The 15,458-nt window shown below is 37.2% G+C and overlaps 1 protein-coding gene across 2 annotated transcripts in view; it reads left to right on the top strand.

Annotated features, from left to right (window-relative positions):
• Window positions 1–15,458, top strand: part of LOC145347601 (zinc finger protein 644-like) — a 128,026-nt gene that overhangs the window by 96,829 nt on the left and 15,739 nt on the right. For both annotated transcript variants that reach the window (XM_080195198.1, XM_080195197.1), the window contains exon 4: window positions 8,784–11,992. In XM_080195198.1, the coding sequence (XP_080051324.1) occupies window positions 8,784–11,992 (3,209 nt within the window). The remainder of the gene's footprint in view (window positions 1–8,783; window positions 11,993–15,458) is intronic.

Below are 15,458 nucleotides of genomic sequence, written 5' to 3'. Positions count from 1 at the left end.
ATTTTAAAAAGTACAGCAAATCTATGGTTCTTTCTATGTTGGCTGCCTCACTTGTCTTGTTCCAATGGTAATGGAGAGCCACTATCTTTATGATCCTTGAAGAAATTTTGCCAGGTTTGCTTCTGCTTGGCATCAATACAAAAAGAGAGTTGCAAAATTGTGTTATTTTTGAATATTTATTCATGAGACTGGTTTAATACAGCCATAATTTATTATTTGATAATGAAATAATACAAAGGTTTAAAAACAAATGATAAATAAACACCTTATAAAAGCAATTTAATTCTTGTTGCTTACCTTTTATATTGGTTCATTGTTTTTCTTGACTGCAAAATTAACAGGCAGACGTATGTTTGTCCTATTGCCAGAATATGTGATTAGTGCAATAAAACAAGTCTGCTGTACTAGTAAAAAGGAATCTGTTATAATTGTAATCAGAAAACCTCTCAAAAAGGCTAGATAGTTCGAACTTGCATGAAATTTGAATTTTAAATTAATATACTTGATATTCTTAGGAAGTGAAACACTTTAGTTAAGAGATGTAATTTCTGTTACCCTAACACGCATTGATTGAAATAATCACTTGGAGTGTCCCTTTTTTGTAGTTTGTATTAAGATCTTTCATCACTTAGTCTAGAAAAAGATTAATTTTAATTACCTTGTGTACAGTTAGAACATTGTTTGATCTAACAATTCAAAGCTGAATTACAATATTTAGCTTAAAAAAAAGTAGTGTATACTTGTATGATGAGTAGCGCCAATATAGCAATTCTGTATAAATTGTTACTTTTCACAGGATTTACAGAATTTAGCTGTGCATTTCGCATATTGCAGTCTATCTATTTTTCAATTGAATGGCAATGCTCCAAAACCACAATTTTGCCTAGAATTGCTACTATTTGGCAAGAAAGCATTGATAATTCTTCTTCACGGTGATTTATCTCCAGTATTAATGGCTGTTTTTTTACGCAGCAGTCTTCAACAAAATATTTAGCATTTCTAAAACTACACCTTATTTGCTCACCTTTTAAAGGCTTATAAGAGCATCTAGATACTAAAATTGATGATCATGTTTTCCACTAATACATGTCAACCCTTTTCGATAGCCTATTGAGCGCAGCCAGTTTTTTAAAAAACTAAATAAAGGTAAAATTGCCATAGTCCCAGGTGACTTGGCTGCCCTCCCTTTTGAGGAAGAGAGCTGACTAGTAGTGATTTTAGCATGAGGATCACCACGTCTCACAGCCTATATGGTCCTCATGAACAAAAAGCAGGGAAAAAGGAATGTTTTATAGAAAAACAACAATTGACTCTAAGAATTTTGACTGTACAGCTGGAGAATTTGGGATTACCCCAAGATTAGCATGTATATGTTGATGGTGCCACTGACCAGGCTTGGATAATTTAAAATGAAGTGAGGAACTCCTGCAACTATAATACAGAATGATATCTATTATGTTTCAAGTATCCTGTAGTAATGGAATATTATCTTTAACTGACAATTTAGAAACATAAAAGATATTTAACTTAACTGCAAATAAAAAAATTGCCTGATTATTATCTAATTATTCCATCTAACCAAAATTCCCAATTACTCATGTAGCAGCAAGTTTGGGAGTCTGCAGGTGAGAGTAGCTGTTGGAGTGGTTTAGTGGAGCATCATCCAAGGATAATTCATTTCCCAAAGTTTACTTTTTCATTTTGTTAGATTTGTACCTAATAAACCAGAGCATTGTGGAGAAATTCTGGTAATGTTCCCCCACCTCACTCGGAAATGTGTTCATGAGAAGATATATTGATGGTACTTAATCTACAGTACTTGAAATTTGTTAATCATAGTTCTTCTTTTGATCCTGTTGTTAAAATTCTGTGATTTCTCAATTTCAATCACTTCTCGAATTGCAGGAAGGGGGGCACTCATTGCATTGTACCTGTGCCAGTGCTAGTTCGTCAACTAGAGATGCCTACTCAAAAGCTAATTCTAAGCCTTTTTTATTCTTCCTTTTAAGATAATTCGCTTATTTTCTTTCATTTGCTGTTATAGTCACTGGCTTAGTATCCACTTGGCTAGCCTCCCGTCCTGTAGCAGCATAAATTTCAGCTTACATCTTCAGCCCATGTCCTGTTCCATGCATCATCATCATCTTGCTGACCTACCTTTGCTCCCAGTACTACCATGCTCTATAAAATCTTCATCCTCCTGTTCAATTCCCCTTGTGGCTTCACTGTTCTCTTTGTTGCTGTAATCACCAAGAGCTCCACAATCCTACTAAAATTCTCAATTCTCTAATTTTGGCTTCTTCAGTGTCTCCTATCCCTTTATCACACTATTCCCTCAGCAGCTTAGGCCTCGTGCTCCTAAGTTCCCTTTCTAAACCCCTCCACCTCGCCATTCCCTTCTTAAGACCCCCACCCCTTAGTCACCCTTCCTAATATCTCCTCTTTTGCTTCAGTACTCTTTAAGATTATATCTCTGAAGTGTTTTGGAGAGTTTTGCTGTTAAATGTGCTACATAAATGAAAGTGGTAAAGCTTTGATGTTCTAATAAATCTCAGTGGGAGAAAAGTCTAATTTCTGACATTCTTCAGTATTCAGCCTGAATTTATTTCACAATGCTATAGATTTGCAAGTGAGGAAGAGAGAGCGGATATGGGCAACAGCAACATTTTTTGCTCTCATTCTTGCAGCTTATTTTATTTATGTCTTTGATTTCCCAACTCTCTTTTTAATCTTTATTTTTCCTTCTAAAACTCTTCCCCCTAGGCCTCACTTTTAAGCTTACAAACTCAAACAACAACCTAACAAAAAAGGAAAGGGTTACATCCTTTCCATTGGCTTTCTCTCTTTTTTTTATATTTGTCCAACAAATTATTTAGTAGGTTTAAGGTTAAGTGATCTGGAGCGGAGAGAGAAAAGATATTGTGGAGAAATCCAGTTTTCTTTTAAATAAAAGCAAATTACAGAGAATGCTGGAATCTGAAACCAAAGGAGAAAATGATGGAAAATCTCTTGTTGAAGCTTTGACAAAAAGTCATCTGAACTCGACGTCAGCTGTTTTCTCTCCTTACAGACACTGTCAGACCTGCTGGGATTTTCCAGTTTTCTTTTACTCCCCTTGAGATTTTTATGCTCCTACTGTAGAGGTGTAGGCCTGTATGCAAGATTTTTGTCAGTATACATGTTGCTTTTGGGGTGTGTAGGAACGGTTGCGAGTCCGGCCAATCCAGAAAAGCCTAACCTTTCAGGCCTTGAGTTTACTTTAATATCTGACACTGGAGGAAGATAACAGGCAGGGGTGCGGGTGGATGAAGGAAAATTGTTTAATTGTTGCTAGGCTCTTTCTTGCCTGCCCAGCATTGAGTCTCTTTTGTTTCATGTCCTGTAATGGAGACTTTACTGTCAATGAGTCCTGGAAGCCACAAGGCAGCCCTAGAAAATCGAAAAATAGCCCTCAAGTAAAGCCCCTGAGATGGTAGAGGGGGCTGGGTGGATTATCTTGACATTTACTGCAGGCAGTCAAGGTCAACTCATGGTCAACTTACCATAGATACTGCAAGATTCTGCCAACATACAAAATCTCATAATGGAAATAAGACAAACTAACCAATATCCAGATTTATTACCAGTGGTTGCCATCTTTCAATTCTTTATATTTCAGGCACAAAATTTGAATCTGCAGCATCACTGTTAAGGGTGCTCTCAGTCTCTGAGAGATCCAAAATGGTGACTGGTGTGTGATGTTTATTGTCATGCCAAATTGGTGAGGCTGTTCGCATACATGCACTTGATTTCAGTGGAAGTATTCGGAATGGCAAATGGGGCAACGATGGCCTAGTGGTATGATCACTAGATTATTAATCCAGAAACTCAGCTAATGTTCTGGGTCCCGGGTTCAAATCCCACCATGGCAGCTGGTGGAATTTGAATTCAATAAAAAATATCTGGAATTAAGAACCTACTGATGACCACAAAACCATTGCCGATTGTCAGAAAAGCCCATCTGGTTCACTAATGTCCTTTAGGGAAGGAAATCTGCCATCCTCACCTAATCTGGCCTATGTGACTCCAGAGCCACAGCAATGTAGTTGACTCTCAACTGCCTCAGGCAACTAGGAATGGGCAATAAGTGCTGGCCAGCCAGCAATGCCCATGTCTCCCAAAATAATTTTTTTAAAAATCAAGGTGTCACTACTGCCACTTTGGAGTTCAAGTCTCCAACTAAGATGGTTTCTTAATCACATATGACTGAGCAAGCGTTCAGAAGCCTGTCTTCTCCTATGGTGTGTCGTTTCCAGATCATGTGTGGAGAAGCTGGTGTTGGACTGGTGTGGACAAGCTGGGAGGTCACACAACCTTTCTTCCTGACTGTCCTGTTTTGACACCATGATTACATATGATGATCTCTCTGTCTGAATTAGTTTGCATAGTGTTTAGCTCAAGCCTACTCTGATTATTTGTAAATTATTGGTTCTTAAATCTTCCCTTCATTTGTTACAAAGCCTAAAGGCACTTTACGTATACTGATTGTACTCAAATGCTTGCATTTATCTATTAGCACTTGTGATTATCTGTAAAGATTTGTTATTCTGCTGGCCTGCACTGTCTGTACTTATTCTTTTGATACTCTTGATTACTTGAGAGTGTTGGCCTTTCGTCACTCTACCTATATATCCTGCGCCTGCACACCCCTCTCCATCTCACCTGATGAAGGAGCAGCGGCCCAGAAGCTTGTGATTTGTGTGACCTCAAGATTTCCAGGTCAGAATCAGTTGTCAATTGACTTCTCAGCCTCTGCTCCAGCCATAATGCCCCTCCTGTTTTAAGAGATGTTGTAACTAATGCAAGCTAGCTTCTTTTAACTGATGCTAATCTCTCGCAATTTTGGGCCCCCTACTGAGAATTGCCAAATTGCTGTCTGTACAGGCAGCGTGAAGTTGGCATGCAGCCTGTATCGGAAGTAATGGATGCACGTTAATTGAACATCATGATCCCTGAGCTCCATTTTGGGAGATTATTGAATTTGTGGCCTTGGAAAATTATGGCTGTTGACTCATCCCTCAATATTCTGGGGTGCACATCACCTGTACCACCTGACTTTCAATACCATTTCCTGTTGAATATTTACCTTGCTTCATGGCTCTTCTATAGCCTCCACAGATACCCCTACAATTCTGCAGTCACCTTTCTCTGTAAAAACTGAACTGAGGTGCCTGCAATTCTTACACTTTGATGAATAAAGTTTCTTGCTTCCAAACAAAGGGGTCTGTACCATCTTTGGCTGCCCTTAGTTCTTTTTTAAAGAAACCCGTGATATTTCATTTAATGTTGACTGCCAGTTGGTCTTCAACTCTTTTAGCCTTCCTATTGCTCCTGTTTGTTTCAGTTCATTTTCTTTAATTATCCTCCTTTGGTCAAATACTTTGTTCCAGCAATGGTAGAATTCAGTTGTTTCACCTTGTAATTAATTGAAGAGTCTTCCAACTCGCCATATTCTCCTGATTATCTCGTTCAGCTTGAGGCAGTTTGTTTTTGCTGTGTATAGATGGGACCCGTTCTTCACCTCATTGGCTCTTTGAGACACCAGCTGCAATCTACTGTTCATAGTAATGTCAATTTGATTATTTATGCTCTACAAATATCCTGCTGTTATTTTGGTAAAGGCTGATGGGGAGAGAAGCAGAAAGAAAAATACTAACTTCAACAACCATAGTGTTTGAACTTGTCCTTGGTTTTAGTCAGAGCTATAAATTCATGATAATCCAAACTACTTTGTTACAAAGGCTTTTAATAAAGATAGCTCAGTGCACTTTTGTCCCACCATGTCTTGGTGTCTTTGAGAGGATTGTTGTGGCAGGTTGGAACATTTTTCAGGACAAAGATGAGTTTTAATGATCATCAGAGAAGATGAGAATTGTGCTTATCATGTAGCTTCTTAATTTTTAATTTATTCCTCAGGATATGAAAGTTTTTGTTTTGTCATGAGCATTGTAATGTGCAGTTTAATCCTGATCTTTTTTAAACATCATTAAAAATATGTGCAATATTGAATAACAAACTTTTTGAAATGCAATGTTTTTTCTAATTATCTATGCAACATTGACTTGTTGAGGTTTTTTGAAGTGTTTACATTTATTGTCTTTAGTTTTGTTGAATTATTTTATGTAAGCTTTTTTTGTTGGGGTTCTAATTCAAAAATGGTAGCCAACAGTGAGCACAATGTTCCTTATTTACACATTATCAATTTAATATTAGAGGAATATTCCATCATAAATGATGATTACAGAACAAAAAATGGGCAGCATAGCACTGATGACAGAAAGGTTGTACTTAATCTGTATTACTAAATGACCCAGGAAGCTTGCTCAAAGGGATTACAGAATAATTATGTTAATATGCAATTATCACCTCATTTTTTCTGCAGTAACCTCAAGATGTAGTGCAATATGGGTGTTATAGCAAGTGCTGATAGTTTGCAAAAATACTGACATTTGAGATTTCTAAGGAAAGTCAATAAGGATAGCTTCATTATGGTCTTTTATCATAATGAAAGAAAATGTCTGACCTTTTATGTACATGTTTTGTTCCTGGATATGATTTTTGTATTAGAGAATATAATACAGCTTTAAAGCAAGGTATCCACATGCAATACTATATAGAATTTTACAAAATGATTTTTAAAATCTGGATTAAGCTTCACAATATAATGTTCATTATGTTAGCGAGATCATGACAAAACAACAGTTTTTCTATCCTGAGAATAAAAAAACACTTCCATTAGGAAGCTACATGACGATGCACAATGTTCATCTATGTTCATTGTTTTAAACAATACTTTTACGTTTTAATTTGTACATTTAAAGGCTTGTCAAACACTCCTAATAATGAGGGTATAACTGTTTTATACTTAAATGGCACCAGAATCTTTAATTTTGTCAATTTTGCTGAGCTTGCAAAATTTAATCGGGTGGTGTTTTCGTTTAGGACATTGAACTATAAGCACATAAGGCTGTGCAGTTAAAGGATTTGGATGTGCTGTTTCTATGTAACTTGTAGAGAGGGTTCTTAATAGAATACTTTTAATAATTAGAACCACAATTTGAGACCATTCGTGATATTGTAAGGGTTTGCTATCCTGCTGTTCAGTGGGTACCATTGAAGTTTGCTTTAAATGGGAAACGTCTGTTCTTTCTTTGAACCCCTAACACCAGAACAGATGGGTAGAATATGGAGCACGGAAGGTTTTACCTCTGAGGTGGTAACAGTGAAGCCACCACTCATTAACACTGAATTTACCACTTCGTTAGCAACGTTGCTTCCTGTTGAGAAAAGCTAGTACAGGTACAGCATATTAAATTAACTGAGCATACATTTGGCTATGGATCTTGGACACCAGAGTCATTTTGAAATTAAAGCTTTCACCATTTCTGAGTGTTGCAGCTGGTTTTAAATGCTTGTTATTTTTTGTCTGTTTGATTACAAATTAAATGAGAGCTTTTGGAAGGAAGGATGTGTTATAAAACTCCCAGTGCTCACTGTCACAGCAATTAATTTTACAGCACTTGTTCTGTACAGGTTGCTCATATTGATTAAAATCAGTTAAGGTAAATGAGACAAACATTATAGCATTTCCAGGCTTGTTTTCCTATTCATTGACATTTTCAGTCGTGATTCTTAGCACCTGTTTGTACGTGCCCACCCCTTAGCTTCTGCTGCGTATTTAACACAGAGACTCATGCTGGGAACTGTTTTAGCACCATTTTAGAGTGATAACATTGAATATGATCTCATTGGAAGTGTATTTTGTTCCCATGGAAATTGGTCAATTTTAGCAGCAGCTGAGAGTTTTGAAGGGGAAACAGGAAGGTTGTAACTAAAATGTGTGGAATCTTGATTCTTCACACATAATTAAAGTTCCCAGTATTTGAGAAAGACAGCAGGAATCGTTTTTCTTCAGCAACAGACAAGATGTAGATGTAATAGATGTTGAAACCACTAATCTCTTGGTTGATGAAGCAGTTGCACCTTTAATTCAAAGTTGATTTAGATCTTTATAATAATTTCAGTCGTGCAGTTAATCTTAAGTAAAAATACTGTAAATAAAATATAATTGTCTATTTTAAGTATTCAGTTGAGCTGTGTTTGAATAATATAATTGAGTTTATTCTAGAGATTTAGAATGATTTGCTAACCGTGGAGTTGTAAAGGTTAAATTTGTTTCATAATTCACAAGTACTTATTTCATATCGTACATGGTGTTCATTTCATAGCAAGTAGAAATCTGCAGTTTAAATTCATTTAATTTGTACCTGACTTTGTTTAACGTGGTTGGCATTTTTTTCCTTCAAAATATGTTCTCTTTTTAGATGCATGTAGAAATATACAAATGGAATTAAAAGTTTAACCAGCTCTTAGTGTTTTAGTTAACATTTATATTTATGGTGTAGATTGGACACCAGGGATGGTCAAAGCCTTTAGGCTGTACACTTTATTCTAGTAACCTGCATTGTAGATATATTTTATTATATCCTTCCAGAAAGGGCCTACCTTGAGCCTCTACAATGCTGTAACCTCAAGTTAAATTAAGACAACCTGCATGTACGCATAATTTTATTACTAATAAACTTATGATTGTATTTTTCTATGCCAGCAGTAGCCACTCTAATTTTAAATGGTGTTGGATTTCAATAGAATCATTGTTATTAAAATTGATGTTTAAATTATTAGGTTATACTTTGTATAATGTACAAATGTTATAACTTAATTTCTCTCTTTATGACTTTCAGGATTAACAAAATTGAAGGCTCTGAATCCAAGATGCTTAATGCAGATAGTGGGAAGACCCATATTAATTCTCACGGTGCTAAAGGCGAATTTGGAGATGAGAACAAAATCTCATCAACTGCTGTTACTACTAGTATACCTCAGACCTTAACAGAGAATCAAATGTCAGCTCCAAAAAGCAATACTTTAAGCTTGTCTAAACATCTGTCCAGGGATAGTCCTGTAAAAGCCTTAAGTGGAGCCCAGCAGACTGCATTTATACAAACTGGTGCTCCTACTGTTTCAAATGCAAAATTTACCTTGCCTATAGGAACTGCTGTGAGGGAGCCAGTTCTACAGCTCTCTACAACTAAATCTTCCATTGCAAAGCAGCCTGATGTTTCTTTAAGTATTTCTCAATCCTTGTGCCAGTCAGTTGCAGCTTCTAGCTCATCATCTCGCTTTGTTCAATCTGTTCAGGTTCCGACATTGTCTGGTACATCAAATAAAGTTCAGACATTAGCACCAGCCCCAGTTCTGTTACTGGTCCCCAATTTAGTGCCTTTTCAGGGCCAAGTTAATACACAGCCTAAAATGCTGAGTCCTTTGCCAATAGTGGATCCCAAATGTATAGTTCAGTCGAATGGTGCTTCTACAAGTCAGTTGTTATATTGTACAAAAAATGAAAATACAAGAGATAATCGAGGACAAATGAAGAGAAAAGGTGGTTTAAGTTCTTCAGAAATTCATGGGGGTGAATCAGAAACTTTAAATGATGGCTTAAACTGGGACCCTGAAAAAGAATTCATGCAGTTTTTGCTTACAAAAGAAAAGGATGATGATCGGACTGTTAACGTTGATAGAAGTTCCCAAATCCAATCAAATCTGCCCTTTGGAAGAAAAAGAAAACGAAAAATGGACATTGTTCAGATGGTAGATTTCTCTGAGTTAGAAAATGCAGATACACACCTTGCATCGAAAAAGACTGCTGTTACTTTAGATGGGATGGAAAACAGTGAAACAAAAGTTTCAGTTGTCAAACCAAAATACTTTCCTGCAAAAAAGAACCTCGTTGGCGAGACAGGATCAAATCTTCCCAAAGAAACAGTGGAAGCGATTAAACAGTTAATCTTTAGTGATTATAAGCTTCCAGTCAAAAACTTAGAAGCAGCTAGAACAAGTGCACCTACAGCCACTTACGTAGAAGAAGCTTCACCATTTGGTTCAACAGTTTTCCCACCAGGAAGTGTTATGCAGATAGATGATGTACAAACCGGGTCTGAATCACCGTCAGATGATGAAGCTGAAACAGAACCATCATTTTACCCCTGCACAAAATGCAATGTGAATTTCAGAGAAAAGAAACATTTGCAGAGGCACATGATTTACCACTTAGAAGGACACAGTAAAACAAATATGCCAAGACCATATATATGTAAAGAGTGTGGAATTGCATTTCGTGACCGTGCACCACTCCAAAAGCACAGGAGCCTTCATCAAGAAAAAAGGGAGAGGTTGATGGAGGAGATCCGTGAGCTCCGCACTTTTCAGGATGAAGGCCGGAATGCAAAATTACAGTGTCCGCAGTGTGTTTTTGGAACAAACTGTCCTAAAACATTTGTGCAGCATGCTAAGACACATGAAAAGGACAAAAGATATTACTGCTGTGATAAATGCAACTTCATGGCAGCATCAGTGGATGAACTCGAAGGTCATCAAATTTACATTCATGATGCAGTTATTAACAAGTCCAGTCAAAAAGCTTTAAAAGGTGTATCATTAGAAAATTTATTAAATCACTGTAAATCAGGAGGTGTATATGTGTGCAGCAAATGCCCTTTTACTACACCAGCTCGGAGCATTTTTAAAAAGCATGTCAAATACTTACATCAGCGACTTTACCACGTTCAGCATAAAAATGAACACGGAACAAAGGTACCTGGCTTCAGCTCAAAACCATTTAATTTGGTGAGGAGCAATAAGACTACATCACAGCAATCTGAATATCTGAACAAATTTGTCATAAGGCGAGATGTAAAGAGGGATTTTGAAATACCTGACACCCTGGGGAATTCCTCCGCATTGTACAGCAAGGTCTGTGATAATGCTGGTACACAGAAGCCATGCTATATAGCCACAAAAAAGATACATTACTCATCTGATTCTGTGCTGGATTATAGTAAATCTTCAACAAAGATTGTGACAGGATTAAACGCTGGTAATGAAAAGAATAGCTTCCTACAGCAAGTGCATTTTAGAAAGCAGGAAGAGACTGATGTTGAAAGAAACAATGCAATCCCGTTGTTGAAAGATCATCAGATTTATGGGAAATCTAAAAGTATTGTAGGGATAGTAAAAGACTTGAGTCCCGTATCTACATTAACAGAAACTAACCACACAGATGTAGAACATACCTTGGATCTTGATGAAGAAATATCAGAAGAAACAGAACTTAGTGATGCTGGAGCTATTTCGGTTAGAAAATCTGTTAAGGATATCATGGGTAGTGTCTCCGTAGACAATGATATTTTGGATCAATATCCAGATGTGTTTCACAAAGCGCCTGTTGTGGTTTTAAATAAACTTGAACCATGTGTAAATGCATTAGAATGTGATGATGAAGGAAACGTACCTGAAAGTGATATTTTTGAAACTAGTAACTGTGTGGATGATGCTACGCCAGTGACTATTACTGAAAATGATTTTAATGTTGATAAACAAACTCATTACTTCAGCAGTACTGAAGTACAAATACTTGACGAAAATGGCATTGATGATGATTTTGATACTTACGATGAGAGTGATGACGACGATGATTTTGATGATTTTGATAATGGCATTCATGATTATGGCAACAATGACTATGGTAACCAAAGCCTTTACTCTACAGAGTATCAAGATGCTGCCCACAACCATTTTATTAATGAAGATTTTCATTTTAATAATGATGCTAGATGTATAGATGTTATGGATCCAGTTCTTTATCAACATGATGCTCCGCTTAATATAACCTATAATTGGACTGATTTTCATACTGAGAAGAGACCGTGCCCTTACTGTCCAGCTGTATTTGACACTGGAGTTGGCTTGTCAAATCATGTGCGAGGACATCTTTATAGAGTTGGCTTAACTTATGATGCTCGTCATCTGGTTCCACCAGAGCAAATAGCATCCAGTGACAAGAGACGTCGTATCAAAAAAAATGATGCTCCTGTTAGGAGAATAAAGAAAGGTAAGCTTAATTTATTTCTGTATATAGTACAATTCGTAGGAGTTGGTAAGCTTTTATGAATTTTTTGACTGAAGTGCAACATATTAGAGATATATTGTTAACTATATCAAGAAAACAAGTAGAAAAAAGTTGTCAAGCCAAGAAGATCAGTGAAGAACACACAACAATTGAAGTATAAGTATCTGTTGAGAAAAGCTGCAATAAAAGAAATATTAGTTAATTAAATAAAAGATGTGTATACGCTCTGCCCCTGCAATAGCAGCCAACCAAATTCCCCCTGGAATTTGATTGACCTTTTGAAGACACCATGAGTCCACTCCTGATTTCATAATATGCAGAATGACCTTCCTTGCAATAACCCTCCAAAATGTGTTATTCAACATGACTTGCAATGTTGCACGTTAGTACCTGGAGCATTGTGCTGGAATGCTGAAATGTAACATTGAGTTACATGAAATAACAGATCTATTAATCTTGAGATTATAAGGTACCTTTGGAAAAGGCTGTGATTAACTGGCACTGAGAACTTTTTTGACCCTGTTGATATATTGATGTCTGTTCAGATAGCACAAAGGGATAGACGTGAAAAGAGAGTATGTCAATCTTCTAAATGCACATTGAACATAAGAACATAAGAAATAGGAGCAGGAGTAGGCCATCTAGCCCTTCGAGCCTGCCCCGCCATTCAATAAGATCATGGCTGATCTGTCGCTGCTCAGTTCCACTTTCCCGCCCTCTCCCCATAACCCTTAATCCCCTCTCTTATCAAAAACATTGAGAACTTATACAAAGTATCTAGTGTCAAAATATGTATTGAAGGCAGTTAATATGTTTGGCAATGGCTTCAGTTAGTTGGTGAGACTACAAATGGGTCAACATATCCCTTTTGAAATAAAAAGGAACTGAAAGATGGACAACATTCATCTTCTATGTTTCATCTCATGTACGCCAATAGAGATTCATTCTGGCACACAGCAAACTAGAACCATCCAGTAATTAACAACGTGACCATGACCTGTATCCATTTCTTTTTAGAAAAGTGGCAGTACTTGAAACAAAGCAACAGTTAAGAATAAGAAAAGTTTTACAAGTGTGTCCCTTTTTGGTCCTAACTTTTCTTTAGAAACATCTCTTCAGTCTATTGGTACAGTCTTCATCAGTGGCTTTCTTTCTACAATTCTCTTGCCATCTGGAAGTTTACATGAGTCTGTTTTACTATACTAAACAATTTCTCTGAATTAATTTTGTCAATTTGTTTCATGAATTTTTTGTAATTTACCATGTACTTATTAACTGCTGCGCACCTGTTTGCAGATCTGATTGTCTGATTCCTTTTTTAAAAAAAATGCTTAAAATTCAAAACATGTAAAATATTATTGATGTTCAGGAAGGATATTGAGAGGGATCTGATAACCAAAGATGTGGGTCTCGTTGACCTAGCTGGATAACCCAGCAATTCTGAAGTCACACAGATCAAAGAAATTCTAAGTTGAATCACTGGATTGTCTTGTTTGTAGTCTCAGCTGGGACAGCAGTTTGAGCACTATAGTTGATTCCACTGCTTCTTAAGAAGGAGAGTAAGCCAAGAGCTCCTTTTTTCTAATCAGTATCCAGCCACTCTTAGTGGAAGTGTGTGAGTATAAACATACAAGAACAAAATTGTGTTCAACTATAATGCTGGCTGTAGTAGCACTGCCAGGCTCCCTGAGGAGTGCCCATTAGCTGTTTGTGTCAAGAATTTGAGACCAACTGGAACCATGAGCCAAGAAGGAGAAGAGGCAAAAGATGCACAAAAAGGGTAGAAAATTGTTGGCTGTAACCATTTCCTCCTTGTTGTGAATGGTTTTCCCGTCAAAAGGCAGTAAAGCTAAAATGGTAAAACAATTTCCTTACAGCCCTTTCAACTTCATAAAGATAATTAAAAGTCTTCTGGAGGCAAAATGTGTAATTTTGTGAAGAGGAATGCTGTGCTGCTGGAGATTCGTTCTTTTTGGCAAATCAGAAAACACGTCGAGTGTTGTAAAGCATCAGTCGACATTATAGTTATTGTAACAGGGAACAAAGAAATGGCTGAGAAACTAAATTCATTTGTTGCTTGTGTCTTCACAAATTCATGAATAACGTACCAGAAGTTCTGAGAAATACAAGTTTTAGTCAGGACCCAAAGGTAATTGTTATTAGTAGAGAAATGAATGGGATTGAAGGTGGATAAATCTCCAGGACTTGATAGTCTTCATCACAGTACTTAAGGAAGTGGCCTAGAAAGAGTAGATCCATTAGTGATCATTTTCCAAAATTCTTTGGACAATGGACTCCCTCCAAAAAATTAGAGGGTAGCTGATGTAAGCCCACTGTTCAGAAAGGGAGAGAAAACAGGGAACCAGAGACCAGTGAGCCTAACATCAGTAGGAGGGAAATTGCTTGAGTCCATTATCAATGATTTCATTGCACAGCATTTGGAAAGCAGTGCTATAATCAGGCTAAGTCAGCATTGATTTATGAAAGGGAAGTCATGCTTGATAAATCTATCGGATTTCTTTGAGGATGTAACCAGTAGAGTTGACCAGAGAGAACCGGTTGATGTGGTTTATTTAGACTTTCAGAAGGCTTTCAACAAAGTCTCACATAGCCGATTACAATGTAAAGTTAAAGCACGTGGGATTGCGGGTAGTGTCTTGAAATAGAAAACTGATTAGCAGACAGGAAGCAAAAAGTTGGAATAAATGGGCCTTTTTCTGATTGGCAGGCAGTGATTAATGGAGTACTGCAGGATTCTGTGCTAGGACCTCAACTGTTCATATATCTGAATGATCTGGATGAGGGAACTAAATGTATTATCTCCAAATTTACAAATGATACAAAGTTGGGTGGGAGGATGAGCTGTGGGGAGGATGCAGAGATGCTTTTGCCTGTGTTGGGCAGGCTGAATGAATGGGCATATGCATGGCAGATGAAGTATAATATAGATAAATGTGAGGTTGTACACTTTGAAACCAAGAATAGGAAGACTGATGATTATTTGAATGGGTAAGTTGAGAGAAGTGGATACTCAGCGAGACCTTCGTGCAACCTAGTGCACCAGTCGCTGGAAGTGAGCACATAGGTACAACTGACAGAAAAGAAGGTGAATGGTATGTTGGCCTTCATAGCAAGAAGATTTGAGTATAGGAATAGGGATGTTTTACTGGAGTTATATGGGGTGTTGGTGAAACCATACCTGGAGTATTGGATACAGTCTTTGTGTCTTCGTCTGAGGAAGGATGTTCTTGCTGCAGAGTGAGTGCAGCAAAGGTTTACCAGGCTGATTCCTGGGATGGCAGGACTGTCATATGAAAGACTAAATTGATTAGGATTCTATTCATTGGCGTTTAGAAGAGTGAGAGGGGATCTCGTAGAAACTTGTAAAATTCTAACAGGATTAGACTCGGGATAGATTCAGACATAAACGTTCCCAATGGTGGGAGAC

The sequence above is a fragment of the Carcharhinus amblyrhynchos genome, chromosome 9 (genome assembly GCF_965287045.1).
Source record: "Carcharhinus amblyrhynchos chromosome 9, sCarAmb.v2.hapA, whole genome shotgun sequence".
NCBI classification, from domain to species: domain Eukaryota; kingdom Metazoa; phylum Chordata; class Chondrichthyes; order Carcharhiniformes; family Carcharhinidae; genus Carcharhinus; species Carcharhinus amblyrhynchos.
The sequence above is the reverse complement of the archived record's forward strand: the minus strand, read 5'-3'. Positions and strand labels throughout refer to the sequence as shown.